The sequence below is a fragment of the Ixodes scapularis genome, unplaced genomic scaffold (assembly GCF_016920785.2).
Source record: "Ixodes scapularis isolate PalLabHiFi unplaced genomic scaffold, ASM1692078v2 PGA_scaffold5__190_contigs__length_132052651, whole genome shotgun sequence".
Taxonomy (NCBI): Eukaryota; Metazoa; Arthropoda; class Arachnida; order Ixodida; family Ixodidae; genus Ixodes; species Ixodes scapularis.
Genome location: NW_024609880.1, coordinates 64288753 through 64314083, shown reverse-complemented (window position 1 = coordinate 64314083; position 25331 = coordinate 64288753). Strand labels below are relative to the sequence as shown.

General features: G+C 46.1%; 1 protein-coding gene across 1 annotated transcript; it reads left to right on the top strand.

Moving 5' to 3' along the window:
• Window positions 1–5411: 5411 nt before the first annotated feature.
• On the top strand, window positions 5412–24040 carry LOC8034668. Its single transcript, XM_042294237.1, has 3 exons — window positions 5412–5507; window positions 20727–20934; window positions 23748–24040. Exons 1-3 carry the CDS (start codon window positions 5412–5414, stop codon window positions 24038–24040), a joined length of 597 nt encoding a protein of 198 aa, XP_042150171.1.
• Window positions 24041–25331: the final 1291 nt, after the last annotated feature.

The following is a 25331-nucleotide window of genomic DNA, read 5'->3' as shown; positions in this document are numbered from 1 at the left end:
GTTTTAGTGGTGTGTCGATCACAGGCGCCACCATCGTGCACGAAGGTGAGCTTTAACCCGAAGAAGAAGAAGGAAGAGAACACAGACTTACGTACTCAGGCGCTTGGTGGCGGGTTGGCGGCGGTGAGGTACATCAAGAAGCGGTAAGCGAGGGAATGCGGGACCACCGCTGGGAGAAAAAACCGGAGCGGTCGGTTTGGGAGGGATCCCATACTTGGGCGCCATCTATCCCGGCCTGCCAGAAGTAAGCAGCCCATGGCAGCACCGCGAAGACCATCACCGCGAAGATTGCTGCTAGGCCTAACACACCATAACTTTCATCTGTACATTACACCATCACAAAATCACCATCACTAGACACGGCACCGCGGGCCTCCTTGGTATGGGCTCTTGCCTTTCTGCGGTGCCGCGGCTCTCCTGAGCAAATAAAACATTACATTACATTATCCCCGTGCGAGTGAAGCGCGCTCAGTCCTCCGAACATAATGTGGCCGCCGCGTCGGACAGAGGCTCATCACCTAAATGTGTTTCTTCCACCGTGCGTAAAAGAAGAAGTGGTGAGCGAGGGAATGCGGGACCACCGCTGGGAGTAGGGTGACCTAAAGCCCCTCGATGGGCTTTAGGGTGACCACCCGTCCCGCGACTCGCGGGACTGTCCCGCATTGAAGGCTCGTGTCCTGAGTCCCGCGAGAAATTCCCAAATCTTCCAAATGTTCCGCATTTCACACTGTAGTAAAATTCACTCTGCAACTCATGGTGCTGCCGAACAACGGGGAAGCGCGGAGGTCACTGGTAATCGTGTGAATCCTAATGGTACTACGGGTTTTACTTGAGCTAGTTGGTACATACTTGAATATGGTCAGCTGAACAATTTCAAATTAGAAAAAACCGTGAGAGAAAATACATACACACCGCTGACTATCAACTTGCTGCCTTTAATACTTCGTCTTCCTTTTTTCCCTTTTACTACAGCTAGTGATGACAGCCATCCGCCATGTCCGCGCGATGCCCCCATCAGGGTGTTATGCGGCTCGTGCCACGTCCCAAGTATTGTTTTTCTTTCGGGTGGATTGTGATAGACGGGGTGCTCACGCACAGTTGAGCACTGTCTTCGATGGCCAGAGCTTCAATTAGTTCACGTGCATATGCGTTCCGGTGCCGCCCTATAATGGTGATGTTGTTAAAATTAGGAGAGCACTTGCAGGACCGGCAATGTGCAGAAAGATGTCCTGCCGATGTTCCTTTAACAGAAGCCGCGTGCTCCATAGCTCGATCATTCACACACCGCCCCGTTTGCCCTATGTAACACCTGCCACAGGAAAGCGGTATGTTGTACACAACGCCGCTTTGGCACGGGGTGTATTGCGTCCTGTGAGCAATTGTGCATTGCTTCTTCTCTTGATTTGTTTTGCGATTAGTTCTCCGGCACATGGAGTAGGCCTTGTTTGGTGCCGAGCACACAACCCGAATATCATGCCTCTCGGCAATCTTTTTGAGGTTGTGTGTGAGACCATGGATGTAGGGTATGACAGCTACGTTCCTTCGATTTGTAGCTTGCGATGAAACCTCATACCCTGCATGCTCGCGTTTTAACTTCTGGCAAATGGTTTCCGAGACGGTCACCAGGAGAGACTCCGGATAACCAGACTCACGTAGACGTTTCATCTGTGTTTCGAAACTTGGTTCAAGTTGATGGTGGCATGATTTCTTTAAGGTGGAAATAAGAGCGGTTGTGGCAACACTCCTTTTGATGATTTTCGAATGCCCCGAGTTGTATGGAAGAAACCCTTGGCACGAGCGCGGCTCATATCTCCAGCACGCATGGCCTTTTTTAAACTGAAGCACCAGGTCAAGGAACCTGATGGATTTTTTAACGGGTAATTCATACGTGAAATCCAATTCGGGGCAACATTCTTGGAAGCACTGTATAACTTTTGCTTTGCACCCATCCTCTTCTTCATTCACTTCAGTGTTGCACAGAATAAAAAAGTCATCGACATATCGGAAGATGGCCTTGATTCTGGTATCCTTTAGTTTGCTTTCAATGTTCCTTCCACACGCTGCCAAATATACATCGCAGAGGTGAGGAGCTACCCGGGATCCAATACATACTCCACTTTTCTGTACATATGCCTGGCCTTCATGTGACACGACTGTAGCTGTCAGGTAGCACCCTAACAGTTCCAAAAAGGAATCAACGTTCACTCCGGCCGCATTTTGAAAAGGTGACACTCCTTGCTTCTCAATGCTGTCCCGTAGAATTGGCATGATGCTTGCGTGTGGAATTGAATAATACATGTCTTTTACGTCAATAGAAAAGCCAGAGGTCACATTTTTTCCATTTTCCTGTAGAAAGGAAATTAGTTGTTGTGAGTTCTGAATTTTGTAGGGGTCTTTGAAATGTAATTGAGATAAATGCTTGGCTAAATAGGTCGAAATGTGCGCCTGCCAGGTTCCCCTTTCCGAAATGATGGCACGAAAAGGGATGTCCTCCTTATGTGTCTTGGCCGAGAAAAAAACCTCAAGATGACCTTCTTTCGTTGTTTTAACTTTGGTGGCCAGGCTGCTAAGCTCATTCCTCTCGAGAGTCCGTGTTACGGTCCGTTTTGGTTCTCTGCTGTTCCTGCCATCAACTTGGATGAAGTTTTTCTTCATAGCAGCTAAGGCTTTCTCACCATATGACCCAGAATCCAGGACGACAAAGCCACCTTCTTTATCCGACACACACAACCTAAGATCTTTGCTTCGTAGCTCCTGTATCGTGGCTCCAAAGCTTATGCCAGGGGAGGTCGGGGTTCTCTGACGTTTCTGGTTTTCTAGGCAGTCGATTCCTTCACTGATGATATGTGCCGTTTTTTCGTCGTGAGTTCTGGAAGCGATGCTCCTGACTAGGACCACTTTGTCGACGGGTTCCAGCCGTGGTTGTAGAGCAAACTTCGGGCCTTGCTCAAGAACTTGCTTGGCCTTGGCAGAAAGATCCACATCTCCAATCATCTGAAGTGGCTGTCTCTGGGCAGACTTGTGCCCGTTACTTGTAAAAAGTAATTAATTACAATTACAATTACTTGGCCATCATAGTAACGGATTACCGTTACAAATTACTGGCTTTAAAATGTAATCGATTAATTACTTCGTTACTTTACTCGATTACTTTTCAATTACTTTAAGCCATACATGCAAAAAAAGCGATTTTTCACTTATTATCACTCTATGTGGTAATAAAGCAGCTTATTAGCTGTATGTACACAAATATAACTAGCCGTAAATAATGTACAAAGTCGTTCAAGTTTTGTGCTTAGTTTTTATTGCACATCAAGAGCAGTTGCCGTTCGAAGTTGAGGTCGGTCATCTTTCCTCTCTTTCGGGAGAACACGTCACCGGCGCGGCTGAAGAGCCGCTCCACTGATGCACTGGACGGCACCGATGTGTTGTACTTCAAAAAGATCCCATGGATCTTCGGGAAGTCCACTAGCTTCTCCAGTGGCATATCGCTGGGGGCGTCCAGGAAGCGGGAAACTTCTGTGCTCCTCGTCGGGTGCGCATTCGCCAGGGCTCCAAAGTTAAAAAAATCGTCGGGTTCTGGGCTTGGGATGTCTGGATCTCCGTTGTGCAGGTGGGAGTAGCATGGCAGAGACGCTTCATCCTCCAGCAACTTATGTACCAGGAGGCGCTTCTCAGCATTTGGATCCATTTTAACCGGAATTTGGGCAGTACAGCTGACGCAAGTAGCAGCTCCCTACTCTCCATAAGGTGGTCGAACCTTGATATAGAATGCGCGATTAGTCGTTGGCAGTAAAGGCTAAATATGCTATTTTTTTTCTATAAAAAATATTAACTATTACCTCTTTCCCAGGCCCTCGAGGACTGCCTGACACAGCGGCGCACAAATCCGCATGCCCTTCATGATGGCATATTCTAGGCGCCGTTGGAGGACAGACAGCGTCGGTAGTAGATACCCCATGAACATCTGGTCGTCACGTTGCAGCACGTCCAGGGCACAGGCGACAGGTTTCATAATCTTAAAATATTTTATACGTGGAGTAGGTGCCTTCCAGTTGCATATGCATTTTAAACATCCGATTTAATTTTGTATGATTGACGTCAGAATGACTATAGTCCGTTGCAACCTAAGAACGAAGGGCGAGGGTAAGAGGGGCCGGGGAGGAGGAAGCAGACGGAACGCTAAAGAGAGAAGGAGTTCCCCCTCTCTTCTCCAGCGTGCCGTCAGCTTCCTCCTCCCCCGCCCGTCTTACCCTCGCTCTACATTCTTGGGTTGCAACGGACTATAATAAATTAATGTAAGAATAGCAAAGCAGGTGATTGGATATGTACAGATGCAGTCGTTAACAACGATGTAAAATAAGACAAGGCAAGGGCATCGGAACTAATGCTTACTTCTCTGTTACCATCACGTTGAGAGACATTTTTAGGAACGTACCTCGCAGTATTCCTCGATGAAATTGAAGTCCACCGGGTCATTCAGAGGTGGAAGATGGGGTGTGCGGCAGAGTGCTGGTAGATCTTTTCCGTTCCTCCTCAGAGTCAGAAGGAATTCTAATGAATCATACAGCGAGTTCCAGCGAGTTGTTACTGGAGTTGGCAGGTACACGCCGCAGACCTTGTGCACCGTTTCCGCAGCGACTGAGGACTGTCCCTGCTTGGCCCAAAGACACCTGCACTTTCTCATCACGGTTGTAAACGCCTTTGAGAACGCGTCGTCTTCACTTGCGCGTGAAGCATCTACGGTAGACACAAGGTTCAGACATTGAGCAGCGCAGCGGTGATGCTGAGGTAGACAAATTCCCTCCTCAGTGCTGTCTATGAGCTTGCTTAGGTCAACGCCTTTATTTTCAATCTTCTCGTCCTCCTCGCCCACAGATGACTTCTCCCCGAAGATGCTGTAAACAAAATCATGATAGCTGTACTCGTATCAAATCCATATCACACCTCTCTTGCAGGGAATTTGTAACACACAACAACGCGATTCTTACTGAAATGCTTTGAGAAAATTTGATCCATTGTCAGTGATGACCCTTGTCACCTTGGTTTGGAGGTCGTATTCCTCAAGCACTTCAGAAATTGTAGCGGCCAGAATGTCATAAGTCGCTCGCTCCACAAGCCTTCGGCATGCCAGAACTGCTGACCTTCGCTCCAGTGTGCGTGGCAAAAGCCACAGAACAGTTATGCCAATGTAGCACCTGATGAAAAAAAAATAAAAATAAAATGTACATGTTTAAAATTCCTTTTTAAGCTAAACAAACAAGTACGACTTACCTGCGGAAAGTCGTCCAGCAGTCGGCAGTGATGCACACGTAGGCGACATTCGATAGCTCCTGCTTTAAGCGATCCTTCATTTCCATGTACTCTTCTTGTATGCGCGACATCAGCGCTTTACGCGTCAGCACAGTCTTATGGGGGGCAAGTGCTCTTACGAGGTCGACAAAGGAGGGATTTTCGACGATAGAAAACCGCTGCATACCGCCGATGACGAAGTTTACAACGAGTTTGTCCAGTGAAGCTTGTGAGACGGTCCCATCACGAAAATCAAGTCGCAGCTGCTTGGACGGCGGAGTCTCTCTAACGTGATCAACTCCTGCGATGGTGCGTCGATTTTTGATTAGTGCTTCAAAACTGCTCAGCTGGCTCAGGTGCTTCGTCTGTAAAAGAGCCGATATTTTCACGTTCTGTAATTATGAGCGTATAAAGCAAAATAAGATGAACAATATGAAAAGGCAAAAACTCAGGCAAGCTGGTGAGTGCCGTGTATACATCAACCCGTGACAGGGCATAAGAAACGTATATCCACACACCGTCCCGAAGGCAATGTGCGTGTAATCCGCGTTTTTACATTTTTTTTTTTGCATTCTCTTGGGTTTAAGTATAAGAGGCGGAGAAAAATACCGCGAATGGCGTTTGGGGCCTCTACTGTCAATGAGGAATTGGTTATAAGGCAATTAAATGTATAGGTGTAATTGGTATTCTGCCACACACCGGTATACTTTGCCCATCGCTGTTGAAACAGACAGTGGTGGGGGACCGAACCCTGCTAAGATCCCTGAGTTCTCCAGCGCGAGTCAAACCTCTCCAAACTTTTCTTTATACAGGTTCACAGCCTTACATTGTTGATAGCACGGCACTGTACCACAAACAAGCGATTGCCGGTTTTCCTCGTTTTTCAGTTAAAATCTTGAACGCGAAAAAGCACCAATGTCTTGTTCGCGCTGTATCGCGCAGTTGGAGGATAACTGCATGGCGGAAGCTAAATAACTAAAATATGTGCCCAGTGTCAGTAGCTTCATTGAATGAACTTACTACACTCAATGTCACTTCGAAAACAGCAAGTTTTGCGCATTGTTTATACGCCGCGCGAATTAGTTGTTACGAGATTTGATTGTCGGAGGAAGAAGTGATGCTTTTGGCGTTGGAAACGAGTACGTCTCGAGAACATAACATATATGTAATATAAAATTGCCTTACAAACGTATATCTCAATTCCCCGCATAAGGGTGGAAATTAGTAATGCTCCGTGAGGAGCCGGACTTTTTTTTTTACTACGGTTCTTGAGGTGAAAACGGAGATATGGTGTCTTTGAGCAACGTTACGTAATTTTGAGGACGAATTTAGCTGAACAATTTTTAAGAGCAAATTAAATTAAATAAGATGAACTTTGAATTCAGTTACGTGCATACTTATTATAATAAGTCCCCTACAGTTTCAAGCAAATATACTTTATCGCATTGAATTCTAATTTTCGTTAAGTCAACACATTGCCAAAAGAACGGTTGAGCACAGCTCACTTCAACTACTATATGTTCTTCAGCTTTAGTTATACATTAAGACACGCGAACGTAGAAGAAAGGTATGCTGAGACAATGGAAGATATGATAACATATAAAGGGACAATGAAGTTGTTTTTCCCGTTTTACTAAAGCGTCACATCAATAATCCTCAAATGTCAACAGAACCCACACCTTTTTGTTTGAGTGCATTAATCTGAAGAAACAAACAATGAAAACCAAATTCAGCTTTTCCTTTAGACTCGGCAGCAAAATGAATGGTCACTCGTGACAGCTGGTTCGTCAAAAGCGCGGGGGAGTCTGCTCTTTTGACCCTAGCTAGAACAAGCTACCCGGCATTATTTCACAGACTCGTGCTGCCAGGGTTTTTCAGAATCACGCGCCTTGGTTGACAATGCTTATTAGCGGGGATATCGACTATACAGAACGCTTTGTCTAGCTCGTTTTTTTTTACAAACCTCTGGGATTGTTTAGCACAAAGTCACATGGGTTGTATTTGTTGCGTCATTTATCTCGATAGAGCCCGGGTCACAGATTAGACGCAAATACCGTGTTAACGTTAGGTTGGAACTAGAATTAAATCGGTGCTTTATTAATTGAAGAGAAGCCTCACTGGAATAACAAGTCAGAATCTCTCAACTAATTATGTTTGTTTTCCCCACAGCTGAAGTTAAACACTGTAGTGGCGTGATAGTTCTATCTGTCCTTGAACATTTCTTAATTGATCTCCTTCACGGCGGTATTTGACTCCGAACGCAAACCCAAATATTCAGTGATAAATTGACCGATACCCAGCGCTGGCTGTGCGACTCATTGTTGTTTGGAATTCGAGAGTCGATTTTGATTTAAGTGCGTAGACACTGCGAATCCTCACTTTATAAAGGAAAAGCTTCAAGAAGCATAGAATGAAATATACTGTTCTTATTTATTGTGTTCGTAGCTCCCCGTGCGCTAGGTTGTTTTTACCCACAAAGAAGTATTCAATTAGTGATATTCGACACCAAAATCTTTTTTCATAGTTTTTTCGATAAATTAATTTACAAACAGTATATTGCTAAGCCCACAACTGTTTATAATTATAAGCCCTATACTTCGTTTCAGCTTAAGTCCAGGAGCAGCCGATTGTACAAGCGCGAGCACGCGGCTTTGAACAACGTGATTGCACTGCACGAGCGCGCGTGCTTGGCAGTGACACTGAAAGCCCGGGGCTCGCTTTTGTAGCTTCTGCTATGCTCACGCTTAAAGTGGAAACGGATTATGGTACGTTTTAGAAAATCAAATATTTTACCGAATCGCACACCCATATCGCTCCTGTCACACTGGTATGCTTAGAAGCAGCATTATGAGCTGCCGATATCCGAAAATGCAATTTGCGTGAACTCCCTCAGCAACTCGCCGCGGCTCCCCTGAGCTCAAGTAAATATCAACATCTTTATCAACTGTTCTAAGCGTACTTTACGCCGTACGTCAGCAGATACACTAGGGCTAAAAAAAAAAAAAAATAACCAAAGGCAATGTTGAGAGTATAAAATTGTGATGCAATCGCCAAATTATGAACTACGCAAAAATCTTAATTTTTAAATAACTGGTTTCCACAAAAAATAAAAAAATAATAATTAAAAAACGCTTACCTTTACGTGTTTTCGTAGGTTCGAATTCGTGGAATTCGCAGATGAAAGAAGCTTTCTTTCGGGGAGGCAGAGCAGGCACTGAAACTCTAAATTCGCAGTTCCCTTGCTGCCTTTCATCTTAAACATCGGATCCAAGGAGGGCCATGGCGACAGTGGAAGAGACATGCTGAATGCTCGCTGCTGGGACCTCTCGCGCATTTTGTAGCCGTGGATCAGCGAGCTAGAGGCGGGACCTCGGTAAAAAATATTGAACAACCGAAAAAAAAAATTCACATAGATAAAACATTCCTACATAAGTACGAGGAGAAAAATAGAGTTAAGAGAAAGACAGGATTTGACAAGGGCTACACACCCTACTAAGACGACGAAAACGCGAGGTTCTTGAAACAAAAAAATATATATATAGAAGCAAGAGAAACAGGACAAATTCGCGGAAGACTCATCAGGGGATGTGGTGACTATTGTGAGTGTCGTTCTCCAAGACGACACTAGGTTCGCTTGTAGGCTGAGCTAGGGCTCTGGTGTTTGTCTCTACTTGACCAGAAAGCTGGAAGCCTCGAGCCTCCACCACGGGAAGGAAACGACATACTTTCTTTGCCGTGTAACAAGAAAATGTAAGAAAAATGTCACGTAAAAATATCAGAAGGCACTGGAGTTTTAAAATTGTTCCTAGAACTGGACGGCATCTGGCCTTTTGTCCCGTAAAGCCCCTTAGCGAAAACTAATACGTTTGAAATATACCACATTCTAATTTGAGTGTATTTGAAATACAGTTCATTATTGTAAGTACACGAAAAATAGACCGAAAATATAAACTTTTTTTTTATTACTTAGTACTAAAATATACTTGTAAAAATCATTTTGAAATACCTTTACTTCAACTACATTTGAAGTTCCCTTCATGCGTTTTGAAATATGTAAATACTAAATTAATAGGCACAAAATACCTTTCACATATATTCCTTGAAATATTTATTTAATTCATGCAAAATATACTCCAACCCTAAAAGAATGGAGCAATCAAAAATTCGTGCAGATTACTCTTAAAATACCTGAACATCGTAAATACTGTTGTGTTATACTCTAAGTACCTTTTGACTGCAGTACTTTGGTAGTTTGACTTAAACTACCAAAATATTGAAAAGCTCCCCTTTTAGAAGTTCACTTCAAGCAGATATGAAGTACACTGAAGCGCCTAAATAGAACATTTGATTAGTTTGTCAACTGAATTGCGCAGCATCGCACTGATAAATCAGCCCAGTTTTTGTTATTGTTTCCTTTTTTTCTATCAAGAACACACCTGATCAGTTCCTTGCACACCAATCACAAACGGGGCTCGGGAACTACACCCACGACATTTGCTGATGCTGGAAAGCTTCAGCAGGTGCTGTGAACAGATACGTTTGGCGTGGTTTTGTTAGCACAATGTTAGTTCACTGAACGTGTATACTCACCATTGTACGTGATGTGAATAGTGACTTTAATATAGTGACATTAACTACCATATTAAATAGTCGACTACTATAAAGGAAAGGTAGAACAACTACTGTAAAATATTTATTTTTCGCGGGCTCAATATTTCGCGATTTAGGCCAAAGTTGGAGTTTTGGAATAATTCGCAAATTCTAATTTTCGCGACGCGCTGGGATCGCAATATAGATTTTAATGTTTTTACATTTTGCCGGAATTTTTCACGGGACCTATTTTTCGGAATTGTAGGCGATTCGTGAACTTTGCGAGAATTAGGTCCTCACGAAAATAAAGTCGTTTACAGTATTTTAAAGTGAAGAAACTGCCTTGATTCGCTTCGTCCTGAGTGCTGCTACGCAGAGAAGCAATAACATGTATTTTATGAGCCGTTCGTGTGGATATTGTTTTAGAGACTGCGCCGAATTGTTATTAGTTGTACCAATGCCTTTTAGTAAGAGATATCGTCCACGAACTTCAAAACACTGTTTCCCCTTTGACAGACTCCCGGGGAGAAGATCGAATACTTGGAACCTTAATAAGCGCAGAGCTGGTCACCGAAAAAATGATTACCTTCAATATGTAGGCTATATAAGGCTCTAGAGCAGTCAACGGGACTGTGAATGAGCTGTTCAGTGCGTCATGGTGTTTGTGTGTGTGTTCGTTTCTAATGTAGCTTTGTGAGATGTATTTAGTAGTGCCTTCAAATACCACAGGGACAGCATTTGCTGAAAAACCGAAAATAAAAAAAAAATTGTGTAACCGGTTTTTAATGCGCAATGGCATCTTGAGTGTGAAGGGATAATATTTTTGGTATATCTAAAAGATATTTTATTCGTATTTAGAATGTATTTTGAATACCTTACGAGCGTATTTCGAATGCGGCCAAAATATTACAGAATAAATACAAAATAAATATTTGTACTCAATATATTTCAACTTCGTTTGAAGTACGGCCTCTTTTTGCTAAGGGGCCCCGTATTCGGAACTCACAGCGACTCCGACTCTCCCCCGCCCAAAACGCAAACAAGCAAAAAAAAGGGAGGGGAGGCTGACTCCCCACCGTCCTCGGTGGACACGAAGTTGTAGTGGCTACTATTTTATTTAAAGAAAAAGACGCGAAGGAAAGCTATTATTTGAACTTCGAGCTTGTTCTAAGCGTGTTGCTTATGTCGTTATTCACGTCCTTCCGCTTCCAAAATCTGAACGCGGGCTGGGACTGCATCGTACAAACATGTCGATAATGATCTTAGCAAAAAGAAAAAAAGAAGAAAGAAACAGCAGACGCAGCAGACCCATCCCACAGTTCCAGTTTGGGAGATGCGTGCCATGTGACATTTTTATGGGCCATTACTCTTCTATTCTTCTTTCGCCCCACTCCGAATCAAGTGCCTAAGGTTCAGAAAAGGCTTTTCTTTCTGAGGAAAAGCGTCCGAAACGCGGCGTTTTTGCATCGTGTAAGCGACCCTTCGGTTGTCTTAAGAAGCCTCTCTAGCTGTGTGAAAATTCCCGTTTTCTTTCTTTGTGTACTTTTGTCGGGGCCCTCCCCTTGTTATCGTGCTAAGGGGATAGCAGAGTCGATTCCCCCTTCTGTTTCCCCCTTTCCACCTTTTTTTTTTCTTTGCCGAGATCCCGTCACAAGCTTTTGGCTTCAGTCTAGGTGCCCCGCCCCCTCTCCCCCTTCCCGAACTCGGTGACGCTACTTAAAAATCATATTTTTATAATTATGCTTGAAATATTGAAAAAAAAAATTGAAATAACAAAAAAAAGTAACGAGTAACTTGTCGTAATCCGTTACTAAAAAAGTAATGAAATTACGTTAGAAATTACATTTCTAGAAAAGTAACGAATTAATTACAAAATTACTCAAAAAGTAATTAATTACAAGTAATCCCGTTACTTGTAACGGATTACTTCCAAGTCTGTCTCTGGGGAACCTGATTGGCCTCCCTTGCCAGATGGTACTTCAAAGAGGGGAGAAACCGGCTTTTCCAGATGGTCTCCGTTGAGCGTCTTGTCACCGACATATGATACCTGAAGACGTTATAGTCTGAACATTGGACCCGTAGAAAGTCAGTTAACATTCGCTGCTGACGCCATGTTTCTGAGCGAAGAATCTTGGTCACTCGCATGGCGTGCGCCTGGGATGGTTGTATCATCCCGAAGAACTGCCGAATGTCATCCAGAATAATCTTCTTTTTAATGCTCCGCGCAAGCAACCGGCCTTGGCACGTAGTAGTGGCGATAAGGTGGGTGAGCGCTTGCGGGGCGAGAGACGAAAAGCATAAAGAAGGCGTGCTCATATAACTAGAAATAAACTGTACTACGGGTTTTACTTGAGCTAGTTGGTACATACTTGAATATGGTCAGCTGAACAATTTCAAATTAGAAAAAACCGTGAGAGAAAATACATACACACCGCTGACTATCAACTTGCTGCCTTTAATACTTCGTCTTCCTTTTTTCCCTTTTACTACAGCTAGTGATGACAGCCATCCGCCATGTCCGCGCGATGCCCCCATCAGGGTGTTATGCGGCTCGTGCCACGTCCCAAGTATTGTTTTTCTTTCGGGTGGATTGTGATAGACGGGGTGCTCACGCACAGTTGAGCACTGTCTTCGATGGCCAGAGCTTCAATTAGTTCACGTGCATATGCGTGCATTTTACGTGCATTTTAACAACATCACCATTATAGGGCGGCACCGGAACGCATATGCACGTGAACTAATTGAAGCTCTGGCCATCGAAGACAGTGCTCAACTGTGCGTGAGCACCCCGTCTATCACAATCCACCCGAAAGAAAAACAATACTTGGGACGTGGCACGAGCCGCATAACACCCTGATGGGGGCATCGCGCGGACATGGCGGATGGCTGTCATCACTAGCTGTAGTAAAAGGGGAAAAAGGAAGACGAAGTATTAAAGGCAGCAAGTTGATAGTCAGCGGTGTGTATGTATTTTTTCTCACGGTTTTTTCTAATTTGAAATTGTTCAGCTGACCATATTCCTAATGGTACGCCATTTTCTATCCAAGCATTGCGGGAAGCGATCTCCGTTCTGCAGGGGGCCCGACGAGCATGCACCGTTGTGCCTCTCCCCTTAGTGGCAAAATATTGTAAAAGAAAATTGCTCGTTTATTGCCATTTTTTTTTTTTCATATCGCTTTTTTAACGCAAATGGGTTGCTGTGGATTTCTTTTTTTAGTGAAGACAGCCACACAAGGTAAAAAGATAAAGAACATATTGTTAAAAATTTGCGTAGGACCATTTTCATAAAAGTAAGCGTTGACAAGAAACAATAACCCGAAAAACATTTACTGTTTCTTAATTTCATTTGATGCATTGAGTGCTGCTGGAGTTGATTTTTATACTTTCAAATTTGACACATTTAGTAACATATTTGGCATAAAAAGATATATCACTGGGAGTGAAAACTATTTCAGCTTAATTGCTGCAATACAATTTGCAGGTGTATAAACAGCACATGATAGTAAATGTGTGAACAGGGCCTCGGTTCGTGGTGTGCGTGTTCATAAATTTCTACTATACCCCCCTCCCCCCTCCCCCCCTCCACCCCCCCCCCCCCCCCCCCCTTGCCCCGCGTGTCCCGCATTTCGCAAGCAGGAAGGTGGTCACCCTAGCTGGGAGAAACAACCGGAGCGGTCGGTTTAGGAAGGAGCCGATACGTGGGCGCCATCTATCCCCGTGCGAGTGAAGCGCTCGGTGCGCCGAAAATAATGTGGCCGCCGCGTCGGACAGAGAGTCATCACCTAAATCATGTTTCTTCCACCGTGGTCAAGGGGCGATCAAAACCGAAACCATGCCACTCCTATCCATGGTCAACCAGGTCCCATAATGCAACGCGAGCAGTGTTGTGTTCAGGGATTTTTGGAAGTAGTTCATTCCGTCATAATGTCAGCAGCGAACACTGTCGTTTTTGTACAATGTATGGGCCCAGTATGGCTGCGGCTTAAGAAGGGAAGATTTGGACAAGAACAGTCTTCGCTCAGAGCAAACAATTTCCTGAAGTCGGTGTGTTTCGGTCTTTCTATGATTTTGTATCATTTTACCCCTACGGATGTTTATCGATGTTTTCCGGTAAAAACCGGAAAGTATGCAGCCCACATATATTCCTCACATACGTTCCGAACATCTAGAGAAAACATGACGAGGACGCCTCGAGTGATTCGGGTGTCGTGGTGCGTAGACGCCGTGCCGTCCTCCACAACCCAGCCGGAGGAAGAGCCAGTCGGTTCGGAAGACCTGGACTCCGGGGCTTCTTCAGCAGCACCAAGGTCCACGTGCTCGCCGGAGCTGGCGACGACGTCGGCGGCGGCCCGCCGCAGCCCTCCGACGTCTGGTCCGGCGTCTTCGTCGTCACTGCTGTCCCCAGGACTGCCGCTGGGCACGCTGCCGTCTTCCGCGACCCTCTCCGAGCTCCAGGCAGCTGGAACTGCAGCACACTCGGCGCTGCCTTTCCTCAGGGGACCGCTGACGCTGCTGCCAAGGCCCTTGCTCTGGTGGCCACTCGCTGAAGGTATGTCATGGCGCACAAGAGAACAGCGCCGAAGAAGCGTAGGACGGGGAAGGGCCGGGTGCCTCATCCTGTGTTCGATGATAATTGGGGTTGTGTGGATATTTAGACAGCGTGTAGTTGGTCAGCTGTCTTGGTCCTTGTGTTTATTCGGCGCTGTCTTATTGTACATGATGAGTCAACTGGCTCAAACTCCAAGCTTTAGCAACGCTAACTCTCATCGTTCCATGTAGACTTGTGTCGTTCTAACGCGTTCAGAGTGAGTCTACCCACTAATAATTTCAACCAGAGCTCGGTGTTCTCACGTTCCCGCACGCTCTATTCTCCTCCTCTCCTTCAGTTTCTCATCCCATAGACTTCGACGACGAAAGGCGAAAAACAAAACACGAAAAATATTGTTTTCAGTTCCTTAGCTCAGTCTACTTTTCATCATCCGTGATAAGATTTAGGAAGGCGTAAGCGAGAATCTCCATCACCACAATCGAACGACCCTAAGCCGGTTTGCTGATCAATACGGGTATCTCTTCCGGCGGTTAACTCACCCGCAAAAGTGTGAAGGGGGAGCTTCTGGTTAAGCTCAGAACGGCGTGCCGACGTTTCACTAGGAGACCTAGCTTCTCTGAAGAAACTAGGTATACTAGTGAAACGTCGGCACGCCGTTCTGAGGTTTACCAGAAGCTCCCTCTTCACGTTCGTGTGCCAGCTTCGCTCCCATTGGTGTTGTGTTTGGACTCACCCGCAAGAGGGATTGCAGCGTCACGTGACCGGCCTTCTGGGGAGAAAGTACCTAGCGTTCCAGCCGATTCCGCTGAGCAGACGTAAGCCTTGCCCGGTGTTTTCTTTAATTTTCTATTAATACGACCTTCCCTAGAACAGAAATAACCTAACATGCCGCTCATAAAGTACACGAATGCGGCTTATTTCACTTACATTTCAAGCCTTTTCACCTTTCTTTCTGCGCGCAAAATAGGACCTTAATATTCGAAGCGAGGACGAACTTACGGCAGCGATTTGGTTGGAACCGCTAGGTACCATTAGTTTCTTGTTCCCACAGATCCGGTGGCGTGACCTCAAAATCCTTCTTACGGGTGAGTTAACCGCTGGGAAAGAGATATCCGCATTGCCCAGCAAACGGGCCCTAAAGCAGGAGACTTCACCGTCCCACGTCATGGCACTGCCGTCGTCGATGGAAGTAGAGAGCTCAAGCTATGGGGAGCACTCGCAATTTCATGGCGGATAACTCCTGAGCAGATTGTTTGCGTATGCGCGAGCGTATGACGAGGAGAATAGTAGGCTTGCAGACGACCGACGCTCGCGCCTCCTTCTCTCAGCTTGTATCGCAAACGCGGCCCATAAATAGAGTTCTGTGTTTTCGGTACCGTGAAAACCCCGCAAACTGACCCCCGAAGCGGTTTGATAAAAATCAGGGGAAAATCCGGAAAACCCGCAATTGGAGATGTCCTTGAATAAGAGAAACCCGAATTTCAAGGGAAGAAATCTTTCGGTTTTGTCTTTGCTCAGAATGCAGCACGCACTCAACTGTGTTTGTCCTCCCTTTCTGTGTTTGTGTTTGTCCGTCCTTTCTCGTTTTCTTCCTCAAGTTTAATTAAAGGCTCCTTGTTTCTTCGGGGACGAAACCCACGCTTCCTCCTCTTATCCCAACGGGAATAAGAGGAGGAAGGTATTTGGGACACGCGCATGTTCCCCAGAGGCTAGGAAATCCGACTCCCATGCCCTCTCTTAAAGGGATACTACAACGAAATTTCGGCGCTCATTTTTTGGTCTATATGTGTTCAGAAGAGCAGTATCACATGGAACATACCAATATCTTGTTAAAAAAGTCTCGAAAAGGAATTTTAAAACGAATTAAATGATTAGCAAAGAGCACCTGGTGGATGTCGCTAACGCCTCGTTTGTAATGCTCGTCTAGGAACCTTGACAGCTATTAGCCCCGAGAGCGAACACAAGCGTCGCTGCGGTCGCCGCGCCCTGATTGGGTGAGGTGTACCGTGACGTCAGGGGGAGTACTCCGCTCCGCGACCTCGCATCGGCTCGCTTCCCAGCACCGGTTTGCCGGTTTGGCGTTGTGACCCGGAAGCTCTTCGAGGAGCTAGACTTCGTGTACCCGGTGTACAAGACGTTGAGTTGGGCCGATATTGAGGTGCTTCCGTACATTTTATAAGCCTGCTTGCCCTTTTTATCTTTAAAATTGGGTTACAAATCCCGAAAGCTATCGGAGGAGGCAATTCCGCCGATGAACCTCCCCGTCCGTCCACACGACACAAGGCAATCTTGCGAAGGGTCGGTGAAGCGGTGGCGCAAGTGTTTCAGACGCTGGAATTCTATTTCCTTGCATGTTGATGATTTTGGACGATATTACATCCCGCTTTCAAGGCATTCGATGTGGCATTTATATCATGGGCCTTCGAGTGGTCGGCAAACTAGCTCGCGACTCCAACTCTGCGCTGCCACTCTGCATGCGCTGGTTCGCAGATGTTTTATAGACCCTGCATCTGATGATCTTTGAAGTGCTCGTGGAACAGGGCTGTTTTACGTAAATGTAGCTTCTTCGTAAATTAATTATATAGTTTATACACGTATGCAGGCATAGTTCTTAGAAGATGCAACATTACTGAAAATTAGTTTTTTATGGTAGCAGCAAAAACGGCCGAATTTCCCCCAGTTGCCTGTATGATATGTATTGAACTGCCCAAAATATGCATAGCAATGGTGCCGTAATTTGGAATGTTTATACTTTTTCCTGACACTCTTTATTCCAGCCTTGGGTTTTAAAAAAATACACCGTTTAGTCTGAATTGTCGTTTCCAATTAAAAGAGACACTGCTGCAGGTCTTTAAAAGCTTCCTCAGCCTCCGAACTCCCTACAGCCGGACTCTCTGACAACAGAGGAAAACAGGAGTAAAAGCGAGCATTCGAACGTCTGGCCAGCGGTAGATGCAGCACTAGTAGCAGAAAATGTGGAACCTCTGAAGGGCGACAGTCGGCGTGAGAAAAGTTTCTGATATATTAGCTCCAGGGCAGTTCTATTTAAGTAAAGTCTCAATTTTAGGGCTTAAGGGACTAATAACGAGCTAGACATCTTCGCTTACGTTTGTTATACATTTCTTGAGGATTGATATAAACAAGTCCACAAATACCACCCGTGTAGTCCTTTGAAATACTATCCGAATCCAGCAAAGGTCAAATGCGAGCAATGTATATAATAAAATGCTCCTTGTTTTTTTACTTTGCTCCTGCACTTGGGCTGTCTTACTTGTGATTCTCTCCCCATGGCCCAGACTGTATTTAGCATGTCACTCGAGGAGCATGCAGCTTTTATGCTTTGGCGATCTAGTTTAAAAGCAGAGATACAAAAAAATAGTATACATAACCTGCCAATTCATTCAGACCATCAACAGCATTTATTGTGCGAGATGGAAATCTATAATGATGCTCCTGCAATTGTGGCCATATTTCTTTATTTTCATATACCAGCTGCGATTCATGCGTTGCCTGCCCTGTCAAGCATGCTTAAAATGTTGGTTGAAGTTTCGCCTGTAGCTAGAGGCCATACCTCAATAAAGGCACATATAAAAATTTACACATCCTACAAAAAACACGCCAAAAGAATGAAATAGAAACGAGCGCGCCGACAGCTAGCGTCGTCACAGCCTCCACAGGCCGAGCGGGGCGAGTCGGGGAAAAATTCTCTCCTCGCCGTGACGTCACCCCGGTTCGCCGTAAGGGGGCGCCACGCGAACTTCTCGGGGCTGCGCGGCCGATGTTATGAGCCGAAGGGCCAATCAAAGAGCGCAAAAAGCGCAGCGTCATGGCGTGCCCCCTGCGCTTGATAGGACTAGCCGGCGGAGGAGCGCGCACAGAGAGATTGCGAATACCGGGTGGTCCTATCAACTGCAGAGAGCACGCCATGACGTTGTGCCTCTTTCGCTGTTTGATTGGCCCTTCGGCTCATAACATCGGCCGCGCTCGGACCGAAGCTGAAACGAAGTATAGTGACGGAGGTTGTCTCGTCTCTGGCCACGACGAGAGAAGGGGGGAAGGAGGAACTCCCCTCTTCCCGAGAATCCCTTTTGTGTGTCGCAGAAGTCGCTATTGTCCCCCTAGAAGATTATAGCAGATTAAGCCGTCACTCAAAATTCGTACAAAAGCAGCCGCTTCGGTGGCTGGAAGAACTAGGCCATCCTCTCGACGACAGCCTCGCCGTAGCTTTGCTCGTCTTGAGACAACCTACGCCACGATTGCGTTGGATGTCACGTGCTCTAAGCTGGGCCTTCTCCGAGCGCTTGCCAGAGTGGGCCGTTTATAACGAAACATACAGCCACCAGGATCAAAATACAAACGTGCGATTGTCATTTACGGATATTGTGGATCATATTCAACTTATTTTTGAACGCGACGGGAATATTTCAAATTTCGTTGAAGTATCCCTTTAAAGAAATATTTATCCACTTTTCATATAATTTCTCCAAAAAATAGTTTATAGAGGCTATATATATTCAAAAGAAAAAGTATCCACTATTTATCTAACCAATATCTATAGATTTCTGGGCGCTTTTTTCTGTGGACTTTCTAGAGAACTTAGTCTATGAAGACTGTATAGAAATTGTACAGAAAACAGAGAGAAATTCTTACAACGTTCTTATCTCCTTTCGATAAACACTTTGACTGTTCTTCGCGAGAGAAAAAAAATCCTAAACATTAATTTTAGGTTTGTCCCACTGCGTACATGGAAAGATACACTCGCCACTTGCCATGCGCACATACCAAGATCACAAATACACACGCCACGGAGTACTCATAACACTAGTAATTCAGTAGCATTGACTTCTTTACCGCTATACACTTTTGCAAGTACCACCCCAGGGCGCCGCCATCTTGATCAGTTGGGGCGCGCTTGGGCGCGTCATAGTCCGATTACGACGCGGCGTCTTAATAGGTTTAATCGGATTATAGCGCGCACAAGCGCACCCCAACTTAGCAAGATGGCGGTGCTTTGAGGCTGCAAACGCGTATACACGCCCTACATTTGAAAGGCAAACATTTGAACGAGGACCACTCCGGAGGATAAAAAGATTACAACTATGTTGCACTTCTTTCTACCAGTTATATAATAATTTAATTACTAATTTAAACAAAATGTGGTTTCTAAGTGTTGGTGAACTGTATGTCCAGCTATAAAGCGTCACAAGAAGCGGTGATTATTGAACAGAGTCGAAAAAAAACAGCCTCGGCAAGGAGGTTCCAAATGGCTGCAATGTCGTTTCTCCGCACGGCATCTTATTATTATATCGAGTCTACTACACATAAATTGTATAAACATATGGTGACAAAAAGTGTATCTAAACACGGCAACAAAAGTTCTATAGAATAAAATAAATAAATAAGTTCTATAGCATTATATAGCATTTCTTAAAAGTCTATAGAAAATCAATCGAAAATTGTCGACACAACGTGAGTAGATAGGAAGTTGAAAGGGTCGTTAAAATATCGATATAATTTCTATAAACTGCCTGAAACTTTTTTTTTTTTTTTGCAGGGGCTGTTTTCCTTATAATTACCGATAAACGCCGGCGTTATTATCAGACTCCAAAAATATAGGTAAAAAAAAACACTGAATCTTTGAGCAACATAAACCCCGAAAAAGCACCGCCGAATTTAAGGAAAAATAAACTCCGAAAACACGAAACCCTACCCCAATAACCCCGTGACTCCGATCGAGCAGTTGGGAACACTTTAAAATCTAGGCACTCAAAGCCGCAGTCGCACTGCTCACACATTCTGCAAAAGACACGGAGTTTCTCCGCAGACACGATGAGAGCATTAGGGAGTTTTAGTAGACCGTGTTTCCCCCTCCGCTAGCCCTCCGCTACGAAGAAACCGCTACTGCGCCTGCGTGCCGATGGCCTGGGCTGTAGAGTTCAGGGTAGCGGAGGGGCTTAGCGGAAGGGGAAACACGGTCTGCTAAAACTCGCTATTATCTGCGAACATGCCTCAAGCGTATATGTTGCAGGAGTGTTCGCCTCATATATCATATGCGCACTTCGAACATTTCTGCGGATACTTTTTGTACAACCAACGCGTCATACTAGTTGTAGTAGATCGTTTTTCTCCTCCGCTACAGTATCCGTAAAGAAAATGCCGCAGCTGCGCATGCGCGCCGCAAGCCTTGTCTGCATAGTTCAAGGTCTCGTGGCGGATTACGGAGCGCTAAGCGGTAGCTTAGCGTGCTGCGGAAACGGTCTCCTAAAACTCCCGACTGTTTTCTTTTTTCCCGCAGGCGTGCAGGAGACGGCGGCCAAGCTGCTCTTCTGCAGCCTGCGCTGGATCCGCAGCGTGCCGGCCTTCGTGCAGCTCTGCTGCCGCGACCAGCTGCTCCTGCTCGAGGCCTCGTGGAGCGGGGTGTTCCTGCTCAGCGCCGCCCAGTGGGGGTTCCCCCTCGCCGGTGCAGCCACCGCTGCCGGCTCCGGTGAGCTCTTTTCACCTCCCTTAAATGGAACAGCCTGATATAAACCTCAAACTCGGACGAAGATTTTTTTATTAATTTTTTTAGCATGGCATTTGTGTGGTTCTGATAGAGGCAATTGCTCTAGAGTCTAGACAAGGCAGCGCTACGGCCTTGCCTTTGCGGAGCGGAAGTTCGTCTGCTTCTTGAGCAGGGGCTGCGATGATGTCACAACGCCGAGCTCTTATTGGCTGATTGAAAAACCAATAGTGGGTAGACCTCGAGGCATCTAGAATTGAGGTCGACCCACTATCCTTTCAATCAAAGCCGATAGGAGCACGGCGTCATTCTGACGTCGCGCAACTCCTATGTGTGTCCCGCAACTCCAATGTGTGGACAGCGCCTGCAGCCGGCGCCGGCCACCCATAGGACACGGACACGAGTGTAATGTTAGAGTCCCGCTTGGGTTCGTGTTCTCGCTGATTGAACACGAATCCCAGGAGGACGCAGACGCCGCACAATATGGCCCCCGCTCACTTCCCTGACTAGAAGACTGAGCAGTACGGCATCACTAGCCAGGAGGTGGTACCCCCTTTCCCTCTTTAAAAAACAACACGATTCTCGTGTTTCACAGACACTTATTCCTGCCCGAAAGGTGAACAGACGCCCCAGTACTACCTGCGTTCATCTCAGTCCAACGCATTCATTAAAGGGGCCATGAAACGAATTTTGGGCGGGATGAATGATTTTATAGTCATACTTTACTAATCGCATATCGTTTAGTTGGCCAAAAGAAAGAGGGTAGAAAGTCAAAAGTCAGCTTTTCGGCACGAACATTTGAAAATATAGCGGACTATTTTTGTACCTTCTTTCCTTCGAAAGCTCTCCGCCTTTTCACTGTGATACATCCGCGGTTCCCAAAACGCGTCTGCGGTGCCAACCTGACTTCAGCCGAGCCCAGCTCACGCATTGGACACGAGAACTGCATCACTCGGACGTATGCGCTCGTCAACAATCAATCCGTCGACGAATATTTGGATTCGCGTTCGTGGCCAGTGAGTGCCCTGACGGAACTTATCGTCACTGGGGAATGACAAGTTCTATGGTGTGCATAAAAAGCACGGTGGAAGCTAGGAGTCATCGCACCGGTGCCGAAGAATGTCACGACGACGTGATTTCACAATTTGAATTTGAGTTGATGATTAAAGCTAAGGAGGAAGAAGTAGGAAAATCGTTTCATGGCCCCTTTAATACAGCAGATCCCCCGCACCCCTGTAGCTTTTGATACGTACATCAGCTGTTTAATGAGGTATATATCACCGTTCTCGAGCCTCCCGTAAAAGTTGGGGCCGTCTGTTCGACCCCAGTGCGCTGTACTTCTAACTAAGTTCTGGGGTGTCGTATATGCATGTGGCAAAGGGTGTAACAATATACCCTTTTTTTCTGAGAGCGCGGTCGCGGAACATCCGATCGTACATGTGGACGTATTTACCGTCTTCAAGGTCGATTTGTATGCGCAGATGGCTCCGGTGATGCTCCAAGCACTCTGCGTGGTCTCCAGGTTGTGAGGGACGCAGTATCGCGACTCAGTGCGCTCCAAACAGACGCCACCGAATATTCCTGCTTGAAGGCGCTGGCCCTCTTCAGGCCAGGTACGTGACAGACCGTGATACGAACAACGATTCAATGAAATGGCAGTTTTGAAATCGAGAGCTCACTCGTAGTCGTTTTTGTGACTCATAAGAGTTTTCAAAAAGACAGGTTCTTGGATCTATATTTTTGCCTCAAGGAAAGTGTCATTATTTTTCAGAGAACAATCTTAACTATAGTCGCACAAAACCAACAATAGCTGGCACAAAACCGCAAATAGACGCTCCGATGAGAAGGCACCGATAAATAATCGCGTGAGTAGCATTTCAGTCCGGCTGTTACCCGACGATTCCCTAACATTGGTCACTGCAAGAACTGTAGTGAATTTCTTGTTTTGAAGAATAATTGAGTTGCCTATTTATCTCGCGTCAAATAAAACATTAACACATTGCCGTTATGACTTCCTGGCTGTTACGCACACTATAAATAAATAAATAAATAAATAATTTTGTATAGCAAAACTAACCAGCAAAGTTATGCCGTTCTTATTCACGTTTTCATTTCCCTTTTCATGGCTACTGGAACGTTACTGCTATCGACGTATAAAAGCGCTTGATATATGGTCCCTTGTCGATTAGTCCCACGCAGACGCGTGGTAAAAGTAACGCAGAGAAAGATGGAAAAGCTCATTCGTAAGTCCATTTATTAGAGAGTTTGGTTTTAAAATATGGGACCCCGACACGTTTGCGTCCCCTGGGCAGATTAGGGAGTCGCAACGCGTATGCGTTGTGCGACGGCCAAACCTTCTCGGGGGAGCTAAAGCGCTGGGGTCCCTGTTTCTATGGTGCCTGGAACGCGTCTTCAACTCGTGTATCTACCCCCCAAAAAAGTGGTCCCTCCATCTTCGCCTGATGACGTCATACAAGTGTCACGCTGTCGCCGGCCGCGATCCTGGCGGCGTCCCAGCAAGCGGCAGCAGGCGTCTGCGTGGCAGACGCCTGTCCTGCTGCGGGTCGCTTTTCAGATTGTCAGTCCAGGGAAGCTTCGGCAGTCAGGAGTTGTGACTTTGTGACGACAGCAACAGTCACGTTCGCTCGCGGTTTTCGCCAGCATTTCTACAACATACTGCCAGGATCGTGACATCCGACAGCATGACACTCCGGCTATTGTGACGTCATTTCTTGCCAATTCGGGACCACAGGGGGATGATATGCCTCAACTGAACGGGAGACATGGCGCTGGTGCCAAGTGCGCGCGTTTCCTTTGATCCTGTTGGCGACCGAGCAGAGGTGGCCGGCCTCCGCGAGGCATCGCACGTGGAGCGGGTCCAGGAGCAGACCCTGACTGTGCTCCTGGAGCAACAGGAGCAGCAGCAGCAGAGGGCCCACCAGGACTCGGGCAGCGGCTGCCAGGGACACCAGAGGCTTGCCAGGCTGCTCCTCTTGCTCGGCTCGCTGCGCGCCGTTCCCGCCCAGCTGCTCGAGGAGGCCTTCTTCAGGTCCACCATAGGGCCCGTGCCCATCGAGCGCATCCTTTGCGACGTCCTCCAGACCCTCTGAGCGTGCGTGGACCCTCGCTCTCTTTTAGCCACAGGTGCAGAAGGGTCGCTGAAGAGGTCTGCATGTCGTCACCGAATCGATGTGGAGAAAAAGCGCCGTAATAGATAAGGACGGAACAAGTTGAACGAAGCCCGTACTCCCCTCGACAGTGTTAGCGGGAACAAGCCATCGCCGGTTTTCTTTGTTTCTCTCTCGGTATTGAAGGACTGTCATCAAAGCTAAAGGTGGAAAGGGTTCAGTCGTTGTACTAACCTAACGTGGAAAGGGTTCAGTTGGTGTACTAACCCAAATGGCAAGTTTTTATGACCGCCAATAAAGTAAAATGCAAAAATGCGCCCAAGTCGCGTTCGCGTTAACAGTGTCGCGCAGTGTACTTTTGACTTTCGGTGCGTTTTCTGCACATCGATATGAACCAACTGGCCCAACTATTCACTCTGCTGACGTCACTGAGTAGTCGTGTTTGAAGTTTACAGCGGCGAGAAAACATTTCAGTCACGCTGCCACGAGGCACCAGCACAGACCGATTGCATGTCTGTGATTAGTTGTCGAATATGTTCATGATTTTTTTTTCTATACAGTCTGCTAGCCCTCCAATTTTGGCAACTTAATTTAACGATGAACGCGCAGTCTGGATTTTAACGGTGAAACAGCGGTGACAATTCAACCGCGATCACTGTGACCTATACGCTCAATAAGGAAACGTACGCCGAAGCTTAATCGATGTCAAAGAGTTCGCTTCAGGTACGACGCAAATAAGATACTCCTGTTGTTCAAACTCTTGAAGCCTCTTCGGGACGTTTTCGTGAAACTGCAGACCTTCGGCGAGACAGAGAGAAACTACCTGCTACGTAGTGATCTTCAAGTTGACAGTCTAGCAGACGTACCCGCACCATCTTACCGATTGAGGCCAATCTCTTTTTTTTTATGGTAACTGCGAAGATTCCCGAGCGGTAATATATACTTTGAATATTACCAAATCCCTTCATGGCTACGGTACAGATTTCTAAAATCGATCTCTTTTTTTAACATTGGCATTTTTAAGTTAGCTTGCGTAGCGTGTAGCAGCTGCTGACCAGAACACACGAGTGCGTCAGTTGGCCTTGGGAAGGTAGATCAAAATGCTGAGCAGCGTATAACTAAGCACGTATATGCCGTACTCCAAAAAAAAACATGCATCGCAAAGCGGCAGCTTGTGCAGCGATACCCAGTGTAAGAAAAACAATTGTGTCAACATGTAAAGGTGAATACTGGAGCTTTCCAGACTAGAAGAGTATACTCATCAGACCTGACC

Bases quoted from the DNA above. Each gene is read 5' to 3' on its own strand.
- LOC8034668 (XM_042294237.1), top strand. From the start codon at position 5,412: ATGGGGGGCAAGTGCTCTTACGAGGTCGACAAAGGAGGGATTTTCGAC. The intron at 5,508-20,726 runs GTCCAGTGAAGC...TTTTTCCCGCAG, and splicing joins ACGAAGTTTACAACGAGTTT to GCGTGCAGGAGACGGCGGCC. The intron at 20,935-23,747 runs CTTAAATGGAAC...GCGTTTCCTTTG, and splicing joins GGTGAGCTCTTTTCACCTCC to ATCCTGTTGGCGACCGAGCA.